A 12219-nucleotide genomic window follows, 5' to 3' on the forward strand; every position below is an offset into this window, starting at 1 on the left:
AGTGATCTGGGATTTATTTATCTTCTATAATTGAAACTTTGTAGCCTTGAGCGGTTCTAAGGGCTGTATGGCAGGAGGGAAGCTTGACTTCCTCCATTGCTGGAGGCAACCCAAGCCTTCTGCTTGCTCCAGCTCCATGGCTGCCACCATTTTAGTTGGGTTGATTTGCATACTTGCTCCTGATTGGCTTGTGGGTGTGGCTTGTGGGCATGGCTTGAGCATAGCGGAGGGACATTAATTTGCATGTTTCTCTTTTATTATATAGGATAATCCTGAAATAAAAAGAAACCTTTCTCTTTATGCCCACAGTTGAAACTTTACAAAATAATTAAACACTAAACTGGACATGTTTCCAAAAATGGACTAATAAGATAACCTCGGTAATTTTTTTTAAATATAAATTCCTGAGTTCTACTCCAGACTTACTGAATAAAGATCTCCAAAGGACATTATTAAATAAGGGTAACAACCATACAGAGTAATTTATATTATCTAGGAATTTTGGTGAAGACTAAAGTGCTTCTGATATTAAAAACTGCGATAATTTTATATGGAGCATATCTACCTCTTTTATTTCATATTAACTTTAATAATATTTCTGAATAATTTGTTTTATTACAAAATTATATCTTCCAACCTAAGAAATCACCTCTCCTCTTTATTGCTTCAATTTTATGGACCCTGAGAACATATCTACTAAGGGTTCCTGGTGGTTTAACTGGACTTAAATTTTAAAAAAACAACAAAACAAAAACAGAGCCTGGAAGCCATTTCTAAAGAGGGGCCTCGCACACAAACTGTACTTCAGGGAGAAACCTGCACTACACTGCTTCCTATATTGTACATATTTCTTTGATCCAAAACAACCCTTGAGGAGTTCCTGGAATCCTGTTTCAACCAATAGGACTGAGGCTTCTCCATCCAATTGGAGCTGCATAGCCATATCCCTATCAACATCTTCTCTGACCAATCAGAGCAGCTTTATTCTAACCAATCAGGACAGTGCCTTTTGGACCAATCAAACTGGGAGAATTTGGAGACCTCATTTCTATGAGGATGGACCAATCAGTGACCAGAGCCCATTTTTCCACTGAAACTGTGTTTCTCCAGATGGAACTTAAGCAGCAAAGACATTGTCTCGCCAGAGCAGAGCAGCTCAGACAGCAGAACTGCCCAGCTAAAGAAAGGCCTGGCCACAGGGCTGCCTAACAGTCATGCTGTATCATGTACTATTCCTTCTTCACTACACCCCAGATTGGGGATTCCTGTTAGCGCCAACGACCATCACTGAACAGTTACAATAAAATGAAATCATAAGAAAAATAAAAGTGATTTTCATAAGGAAGAAGTAATATCAAGAACAGGCCATGCAAAGTTAAGGCATCCTATATCAAATTAGTGCTTGAAAAATCAAGATTCTCAGCACTATGTCTGTACCAATCTAGGCAAGTATTCCATACTTTAAAAAAAGGCCTTAAGAGTACAAGATAAAAGACAAAACAGTAACTAAAAATTAAGTACAATGTTGAGTTCTGGTCTGATCATTTTCCTAGTTTAACTTTATTAAGTAGTCACCTTGCATAAACAAAGTCCTTTGTTGCAAAATTCTCCCTGAAATATCAATCTACATTAGAAATTCAGTGCTAAAGCAAAAAAGTGTTGAGAGCTTTTTTTAAAGAGAAGGGAATGGAAAAGAGAAAAAAGAAAAGGACACACTTAAGAAAAGTTATCCAAATATTGGTCAATAAAGAAAAAGAGCTTTTCTGGATTTAGTAATTATTCTCTTTAATTCCTAAGTATATTCTAATGACTAATGACCTCCTGCCCAGTCTCAGAGAAAAGATTATTTTGCTTAAGATTAAATTAACACTCATCCAAAAGGAATTAGGCAGTGCTTGGATAAAAAGAAAATGTAATATGATAAAGATTGATTTAATACATTTTTTAAATATTTCAGTTTTATTAAAATATGTTACATTATGTTATTGTTATGTTAAAATACATAAAAAGTGTCAAAAGGATTTACTTGAAAATTTTTTCTAACACCATTTTATTTCTCAGGTTAACATATGCAAAAATTAGCTCTTAGAAGCATTTATATCTCTCACTTTTAATTCTTCCCCTTTTTTGTATCCAACAGCAACCATCAAAACTTACCTTTAATAAATGTTTTTATCTCCCTTCAAAGTAAGATAATCACTTCTCACCCTTGTATCTCCATAAAAGCGCCCCTTAAAAAATACTTTCCCACCCTGGTTCATGTGGTTCAGTTGGTTAGAGTGTGTCCCCATCCACCAAAATGTCCAAGGTTTGATGGTCAGGGTACATACCTAGGTTTGCAGTGCAATGGGAGCCTGTGCAGGAGGTAACCAATTGATGTTTCACTCTCACATCAATGTTTTATCTCTCTTCTCCCCTCTCCCTTCCTATCTCTCTAGAATCAATAAAAAGCATGTCCTTGGGTGACAAATAAATAAATAAAATATTTTCCAAAAGTACTTAAATTTATTTTTTTACAAAACAGAAAATTCAAACTGCTTCCAAATACACTTTTTTATCTTTTGCTAAGTCCTAACCTCCTTTTGTGTTTTCACACCTGTGGAAATTTCAATGAGTATCATACTTCACATTTTGTTTTCTTCTATTTACCAACTATATTACATTACTTTAATCTCTTCTTACAGAAATTATCTCACCCACACTGAGGCCTGACTTTTGGTTATTCAAATACAACGGCCACAAAAAAAGCACACAGGGAATATGTTAATTCTTTCAATGACAGTTTCAAATTAAGTTACATGTATGATTTAATTAATAAAATAATTTCTTAATGTTATGCTCTTTAGACTATTTATGTTATGTTGCCGAAGCAGAAGTACATTCCCTGGCTTCTAATTTATCCACAGGAAGTTTCTAACTAGTTTGTTTCCTTTCCCACATCAACCTTCAGTTTTCTTCTACACTGAATAATTCAGATTTTGGTGATAGGATCCCATTTTTGCACAAACAGATTAATTCACTTGAGCAGACAATTATGTTTTAAAGGAAGCACAGACCAGCCCTGCCCAGATGGCTCAGGTACTTGGAGCATCATCTGTATACCAGAAGGCTGCAGGATTGATCCAATAGATGTTTTTCTCTCTTTCTCTGTCTCTCTCTCTTATTTCTGTCTGTCTCTGTCTCTATCTCTCTCAACTTCCTCTCTCTAAAATCAATAAAAGCATATCACAGGGTGAAGATTTAAAAAATAACAATAAAGTAAAGACAATTATAACTGGCTATTTGTAATTGGGGAAGAAATGGATTAAATCATAAAAATATCTAAATTACTCAATATAGTTTAAAAAAAAAAACCCTACTACCGCCCTGACCGGTTTGGCTCAGTGGATAGAGCATGGGCCTGCGGACTAAAGGGTCCCAGGTTCGAGTGTGGTCAAGGGCATGTACCTTGGCTGCAGGCACATCCCCAGTGGGGGGTATACAGGAGGCAGCTAATCAATGTTTCTCTCTCGTCGATGTTTCTAACTCTCTAGCCCTCTCTCCCTTCCTCTCTGTAAAAAATAAATAAAATATATTTTTTTAAAAAAACCTACTACGAATAACAATTTAGAAAACATTTAACAAAGCATAAAAATTAGTATTAGTTTTGGCTGTTATTGACCATCTATGAAACCACTTTTAAGTCACTTCACCTCTTATCCTAAGGTTCTACACTGCAAAAAAAGGGATTTATGATTTCTAACATTTCTTATATTCCTAAATGTCTGAGTTCCTTTAAATATATAATGCAACTTCAGTCCTGAGTTTGATATCTGTTACAGTGTCAACACCTGCACATACATACCATAATGATATTTCCATTAAAGAAATTTTTCAGGAAAAAATAATGTAAAAACTCAAAATAGCAGCTGGGCATTTTCATATTGACTATGGGAGAATAGCTGCTATATTCCTTCCTAAAAGTCCATGTGACATTATGAAAAATTAGAATGAGGAAGCCCTTCAAACCCAGTATTTGCATTTCTAGGAACAGAGACTAAAGAATGACTTGCACATTTACATAAACATGTGTTCACAGATATATATTACAACACCAGCTATATAATACGCTGTTCTACCTAGTGTTCCACATTCTAGCAAAGGGCCCGAGTTGGTCAAGGCAAATATCAAAGTCATTCTTCCTTCTTCCTTCACAATCAATCCACTACAAAGTCCAATCTCTTTCTCCTTTAGAATACATTGAAAATCAGTCACTCCTCTAGATCTCTTCTGCTACCAACCCAGTCCCAACCACCTGTGTCTCACCTTTATTGTAAAATCCACCGGAGTGATTTCTTCCCACTTAATCTTACCCTTCAGAACCACAGAAGCCAAAATGATGATTTTAAATAAGACCATGCACTTCCCTGTGTAAAACTCTCTCTCTCACCCTTTCCATTGCACTTAAAGGAAAACCCATGCCTCTACCTGCCTGTCCAAGCTCATCTCATGCCATGTTCTCCCTTGTTTTAATCATGCTAGACAAAACTGACAGTCATAAAACAATATCTTTGCTGGGAGCCAATGAAAAAGTGCTTTATTGCCGCTCATGTCTCTTTGGCATGTCATGTTCTCAGCAGTTTCTCTTTAAGGCGGCGGTTCTCAATAGAGCAGAGGTTCTCAACCTGTGGGTCGAACAACCCTTTCACAGGGGTCGCCTAAAACCATCGGAAAACACATATATAATTACATATTGTTTTTGTGATTAATCACTATGCTTTAATTATGTTCAATTTGTAACAATGAAATTGGGGATCACCACAACATGAGGAACTGTACGAAAGGGCCGTGGCATGAGGAAGGTTGAGAACCACTGGCATAAAGGAAGGGAGAGAGAAATAAGAAACATCAATGATGAGAGAGAATCATTGATTGGCTGCCACCTGCACATCCCATACTGGGGATTAAGTCTGCAACCTGGGCATATACCTTGACCATGAATCAAACTGTGATCTCCTGTTTCATAGGTTGACGCTCAACCACTGAGCCATGCCAGCCAGGCTGGTAAGCTTCCTTCAAGGCTGGCTCCTCATTTCCAGTTATTATCAAAATAGCCTTCCCTGTGCCACATATTCTTCCTTTTGTGCACTACTACTTCATACTATCTGTTCCGTTCATACACTCACCTCAATCTTTATCTTGTTTACTTACCTAATTTTCTATTTCTTCACACTAGTACATAACATCCAGATAGCATCAACCATTTCACTGCTATTTTCCCAGCAACATATAGTTCATACCAATATTTGTTATATGGATGACAGACTAACAAAAGGGCAACCTGAGTTCTTGCTTTCATTTGCCACAGATAAGTTATTATTTAAATTAAGAGTCTCAGAGTAAAAATTTTATAGACTGGCCAATACCTTTATCTAACCTACTTCAGCTAACATAAGAAAAAATATCAGTAAGAATTTGGTGAAAACTTCCACAGTATACAATAATATACTAAAAGTTTATGATCTGGCTTTGGCAATCTTCTTGGCTTCATCTCTGGGCCATACCTTAACTTGTAATCATTTCCCTGTGGGAAATATAAATTATTCAGATAGGCTGTAACTCTGGGTGCATGTGGCAAGAGACAAAGCGAAGAAGATTGCTAAGGACAGATGAGGCTTTTGTACTGGAATAGGCGATAGAGAGTAAGAGGTTTGTTATCAAAGTTTGTGTCCTACATTAATAAGTAGGGCATCTGATAACTACAAGAGTGAAAGATTAAATTCAGGACAAAGGTTACCTCCTACATGCTATAAACACTGTAATATTTTTACCATCATAGAATCAGTATCGTTTCTTGTGTGACAGACTAAAATTTAGATTTTCCCTTACTGTTAGAGATTTCAAATGTGTCATACTAAAGCCTATATACCTTGTTTCTAAAACTACCCCAGTGAAATTATGTTGTCAACTTTATGAAATCTTGTCCAATCTTAGATAATGCACTAGACTCTGCAGAAGCCCTTTGAGCCCCGGTGCCGCCCCAGGCCGGGGAGGGACTGCTGGACATTGGCTCCAGGGCGTGTCCAGTCAGTCTATCCCAGTCTCGCCCCGCAGGCCACCTTCTAATTAATTTCCTTTCAATGTGCATGAATCTGTGCACCAGGCCTCTAGTCATTCTATAATTGGGCATTTGGTCTTAGGAAATGTTAACACTTTAATATTAATTTTTAATATTAATTCTCACAAACATAACAACCTAAAAAATAATGCCTATATTGCAGCAGCCCCCACTTCTCCTTTCTTTTTACTCTAAGCCTTTTCTCCACTTACCCAGGCCCTGAAAGCTTCTCATTTGGTAGCCCTCTGATTTTCTTCTATGTTACTATTAAGATGCCAGGAAGGACAACAGAAATGTTAACATCTACTTTCACTAGTACATTCCTCTGGCAATACCATACATAATTGTTTTCCCATTAAAAGTTATTCTTTCAGAGAAAAAAAAGAAAAACAAATAATCAAATCTCTTTTTTTGAGACCCTGAATAATGCTTTTTCATCTAACTTGAACAGCACATTGTAAAATTCCTGAAATTCTGTGCCTCTGGGGACTCTTTTTTTGTGTGTGGAAGTGTCTTGTTACCAATTTTATTTGCAGGTGAACAGTACATTGATAAAACATATTTTGTACAATCAAGTCTGCACTGCCCCCACACAAGGGGGCCTAAGGATGACATAGTCCCTCCAACAGCTAGAAAACAGTCCCAGATAATGAGTTTATGAAAAACACTCTCTTCCTCCTCCAGGGACTCAAATCCTTCAGTTCTTGGGAAATGCTTAAGTTCTATAAATTTCACCTCTTTTTATCTCAAATCAGGAATAAACAAGTCTGACTACAGAGCTGTAGACACAGCAAATAAAACCGCAAAGGGAAAAACTATAGATCTTAAAACTCCAATGAGGTCACAGCCTCAAAGAAAAATAGGTCATTGTTTTCTGAGGACTGTGTATAATATGGACATTGTTTTCGAGGACTGTGTATAATATGGGGAAAGATTATCAGAGGACTAAAAGTTTGGAACCACTGAAGTGATGTCTGATGCACAATCTGTCTCTGTAATCTACTTCACACATTTCCCATCACGACAAAGCAGTGAGCAGTGGAAGAGACCTTACCCTACTTACCTGTACAAGTGAGGTGCAATATATAGTTAATGGCCTAGTTTCATACTCCGTCTTAAAGTAAAATAAACAAAAACACAACAGAAACTTACCTTCAAAAGGGGACCCCAACTGGTATTTTCCACTAAAAAATTTTGGCAATGAAAATACAAGTGCTCCCAGTCCTATCATAAAAGATGCAAATGCAAGCCATCTTGGTTTGTGTCCTCTTTCGCCAACATATGAAACAAATAAAGACAACAAACAGAATGCAATATCATAGCTTGATGATATCAGGCCGGTCAGGGAACTCTTCATTTCATAGCGCTTCTCAATAGTGGAAATACTAATATTTACGAGGCCATTTACCACAACACCTAAAAGAGAAAAAAAAAAATACATGGCATTATTACAACTTTACAATATAGATTATTATTATTAGCACAATGTACTAAAGTTTGGTTGTTTGTTATTTTTGACATTTTTAAATGTACCAATTTTAAAAGACTCAAGGTTTCAAAGGGAGGCAACCCTAAACATACCTGGCTTATAAAATCAGTTTGCTCTTAAATTGTAAACTGGGAATTTTCAGGTGTTAAATAAAATTGATGCTTACCACATCCTAAATTGTAGCTAACTTCATTTTTCTTTAAATGACAATCAAAAAGTCAGACTGGTAAAGTCTCACGAGGCCAGTTTGCCAGTTTCCACTTGTACTTTCACCACCCTAACTTAGAAGAGTACAAAAAGTACAGCTGATTCCGGAGGTCATTTGAGTAATGCGCAAACACTTCCCAAGTTATTCAGTCCTTAAACGTATTTGTGTATCAAAGAGATCCTTGACTTAAGTTGTTGAAAGTTGAAATTGAGTTCTCAAGCCTCTTTTTCCTTCTAATGCTCTTGATATTAAAGTTAAAGGTCCTGGATCAAAGGTAAGCATAAATTGCTCTAGCCAGTTTGGCTAAGTGGAGAATCAGCCTGCGGACTGAAGGGCTCCCAGGTTCAATTTGGGTCAAGGGCACATGCACGGGTTGTGAATTTGATTCCCCAGTAGGGGGCGTGCAGGAGGCAGACGATCAATGATTCTCATCATTGATGTTTCTATCTCTCCCTCTATCTTCCTCTTCTGAATTCAATAAAAATATATTTTTTAAAAGTAAACATAAATTAAGAGCATTATTTCAACCACTGGGATTCTATGCCATAGGTAAAGTAAAAGAAAAAAAAAAAACACCTTACACTTCATCTGTTTATTATAACTATAATGGAGGCATATAATGTAAAGAAGTAAAAGCTGAAAATCCAATTTTGATTGATCACAAAATATCCTGTCCAAATATCGATTAAATTTAGTTTATACATTACTATAAATTGGAAAGAAAAGGCATCTGACCAATTTACAAAGTGTTTAATTAGTTACCCCTTTTACTTAAGAGAATATCATGAATTGTTTTCATTTATTTATTAATAGGAAAAGTATGCAGAAGTCATAATATTTGTAATTTTTTTTAATTTTTCTTTATCAAGAAAATTGATAACAAGTTTCTAAAAGTTCTAATATACTTGTATGCCAGTCTATAAATAAATTACAATTACTAAAATGTCAATGTAAAATAAAGTATCTAAAGTACCTAGGAATGACATATTTCCTAGTATAAGGAGATAAGAATATGAAAATTTCCTCATCTAAAAATCAGCTTCCCAACATATTTGCCATACTGATAAAAAGTCAATCATTTGAACTCTTTGCCTTTATGATAGAACTTTTCTGAAAAAGTTCATTTGTAAACTCTTATGGAAGTATGGCACTTTAAGCCTATGAATCCGAATGTGAATTTTATGCTACAGAAGTTCCAACTCTGATTTAAAAAAAAAAAATTCTATGAAATACTGCATATTATGCTTGAAGTTAGGAAGTACGTTAGGAAATTAAGTTCTAAGAGAAATCCTGTTTATCTCTGAGAAGTGTTGGGTTAAGTAAACTCACTTAATAAGTTTTGGGGTTCTCCTGCAATTAAACACGTATTCGTATACAATGGAAATGGTCTTCCCAAGGATCATGTTTGAGAAACATGGTAATAAAGTGGGGACCTCCAGGTAGATGTAGCTCCAGGATAAACACGTTTTAAGAATGACAATTATATTTTATAATAATTTTTAAAGTGTTATATTAAATGTAAAATTATGTCATCTGGAATAATATAGAAATTTTAGAATACGTTTTAAGATAAAACACACGATTTTTTTTACTTATGGCCAACTGTTATAGAATAAGAAGCTAGGAAAATTCCAGAACAAGCATAATAGGGAAACTAAGATAGCTGCACAGCCACATAGTAAATCCTATCTTCCCTAAACCAAGGATACTTAAAACTAAATGGTTTATAGCTTAAATCAGGGGTCCTCAAACTTTTTAAACAGGGGGCCAGTTCACTGTCCCTCAGACCGTTGGAGGGCCGGACTATAGTTTAAAAAAAACTATGAACAAATTCCTATGCACACTGCACATATCTTATTTTGAAGTAAAAAAAAAAAACTGGTACAAATACAATATTTGTATTTGCACGTGGCCCCGCGGGCCATAGTTTGAGGACCCCTGCCTTAAATCAACCTACTCAGGGAAGACAAATAACAGAAATCCAATTAGTGCCTTTTGTCAACCACAACCAAGGAAATTAAGAGAATAAATCTCATTTTGGTACATCAGCATTAAACTGATGAATATTCTATTGATTCTCCCCTAAGACCCCCCTAAATGCCCTGCCTTTAAAACCCCTGAAAAGGAAGGTCTCAGGGGTCTCGCCCAGGCCATTCCCTTCCCCCTATCCTTTCCCCATAGGCACTTATCTCCTAAAGACCTAAACTCTAAGGGACCCAAAAAGACTTACAACTAGGGAAGCAATGGCAGCAGCAGCTCATCCTGGGCTAACCCCCAGAACTTGTCTCCAAGGCCCCCTTTTCTCTAACTTCCCAGTGAAACAGGAATATTGGGGGGTGAAAAAGACAGGTTTTAGGAAATTTTAGAAACTAAGGACCATGGAAGAAGCACAGGGCTGAAGAGCAGCAGAAGGTACATTTCCATAGAATGGGGGAGCTGGGAACAGCAAAAGGTCTCTATTTACAACATAAAGAGAAGGAAGCCCTTCATCCAGAAGGAGAAGAAGAAAGCCCAAAGGGAATAGGAAAACAGGAAGAAAGGAGGGACCATATCAGGTTGGACCTTTGAGCCCAGGAATTACTATAATAACCAGTCTGGAATAGTGACCAATCAGAGGGGCTATCAAACCACCAGGATCTGCAGCCTTTATAAGCTGTAAGGAAAAGGAACTCAGTGGGACCTTTTCCCCCCTCCCCACGTGGGGGGCTGTTCTGTGGGACTCCTTCCCTGTCCCCACGTGGGAGTCTATACTTGTTCTTCAATAAATCTCCACCTTTGCTATACTACTTTCTGTCTGTGGATTCATTCTTCGACCCCAGCAGACAAAGAATCCGGGTTCCAGTCCAAAAATTCTGCTTCACCAGTGAGCCAAAGCAGCCCACCTGAGGCTCTCCTGTTGCTTCTTCTGTGCCCTTGTTTCACTGATCTAAGTAAATTTTTGCTGTGATCAATAAATTCTTCCTTGCTTTTTTTCCTACACTTTGTTTCTTGATTGAAATCTTTCCTTCAAGAAGACAAAAGCCGCGCTGGCTGGTGGGTTCAGTGGTTAGAGCACTGGCCTTCGCACTGAAAGATCTCAGGTTCATTCCCAGTCAAGGGCACGCACGTGGGTTGCTGGTTCGATTCAGGTCCCTGGCATGTGCAGGAGGCAATCAATCTATGTGTCTCTCTCACATTATGTTTCTCTCTCCCTCTCCCTCCCTCCTTCCCTTCCACTCTGTAAAAAAAAAAAAAAAATCAATGAAAAAAATATCCTCTAGGTTTTGGACAACTGAGATCAAGAAATTGACTAGGATGAAGATATTGAGAGAAGGTGAACTTTGGTGGGGACAAGAAAGGTGGAAAGGGAAATACCTTTAGTAGAAGAGCTGAAGTTAGTCCCACTTACAATCAACAAATACTTAGCACCTAACTTGTGCAAAGCAAGGGACATTACGTTCCTTTTGAAACAGGGCAGCAAGTATGTTTATATTTATTCTTCTGTAAATCTTTTTTATTATTATTATTCTGTAAATCTTAGAAAAGAGAATTTCCAACCCCTCCACCAAAGTTTCTTAGACACTTGTTTCGATCAATCCTTGCTTGCCTCCTTTACATAATATTTTAAAACTACGACTTAAGTGACAAAAAAGAAAAATATGAACACACCGTCAAATTCTAATTAACCTTCAGCCTGTCCTTTCACATGCGCCACCGCCATGCCTCCCTGTCCTCACGGTGGCACGTTCGTGTGGGTGTCATCTCCCGCTGCTTTCATCCCCGGCCGTAGAGGCACCGCCCCGCCGCTTCTGCCTTCTCTGTGCTCCCTTCCAGGGAGCCGCCCTCCTCCACCCCGCGGCTCACTCCTCCCAACCCACCCCGGAGGGGGCGCCTGGGCTTTACCTTTACGTCCCCAAGGGAGCGTAAAAGAAACGCTTCCACAAAACCGAGGCTGCCTCACTCTGCTGGAAAGACCCCACCCTTCAACAACGCCAGAAACCTTTGCTAACTGGACTACCCTTATAGTCACAAAATACTAAAACTTAATATCCAACCGATACTATACACACTCAACAAGCTCCTCCTCTGAGAACCACCCTACCCTCACCTGCAAATTTCTTAATCCTCCCGTTCCAGAAACTGTTAAAAAAAAAAAAAAATCCCTGCAATTGGAGGGTTGGAAGAATGCACTTTTGTCGTGTAGAAGGAAGGAATCCCCCCGGGCAACCCCTCCCCACAGGGAGGCTCCGAGAATTTCCATCTCCCCTGGAGGGATGAGTCTGCTAAACTGAGGCAGGACGCCGAGGCGCCGGTGCAGGGTGCAAACTTTTAAATGTCTGAGCGACAACAGAGAAGCTAAAATGTGGAAGTCTGAGCCGAGCTGCGGGCTGTGGGTGGGCGCTCCTGCGAGTCCGCGGCCGGGGCCGCCTCGCCCCGCGCACCTGC

The 12219-nt window shown here is 38.1% G+C and overlaps 1 protein-coding gene across 1 annotated transcript in view; it reads right to left on the reverse strand.

The window, feature by feature from the left end:
- SLCO4C1 (solute carrier organic anion transporter family member 4C1) overlaps positions 1–12219 on the reverse strand; it is a 72388-nt gene that overhangs the window by 59435 nt on the left and 734 nt on the right. The window contains exon 2 of the mRNA XM_006755147.2: positions 7250–7513. Within this exon, the coding sequence (XP_006755210.1) occupies positions 7250–7513 (264 nt within the window). The remainder of the gene's footprint in view (positions 1–7249; positions 7514–12219) is intronic.

This window comes from Myotis davidii, unplaced genomic scaffold, assembly GCF_000327345.1.
Source record: "Myotis davidii unplaced genomic scaffold, ASM32734v1 scaffold473, whole genome shotgun sequence".
NCBI classification, from domain to species: domain Eukaryota; kingdom Metazoa; phylum Chordata; class Mammalia; order Chiroptera; family Vespertilionidae; genus Myotis; species Myotis davidii.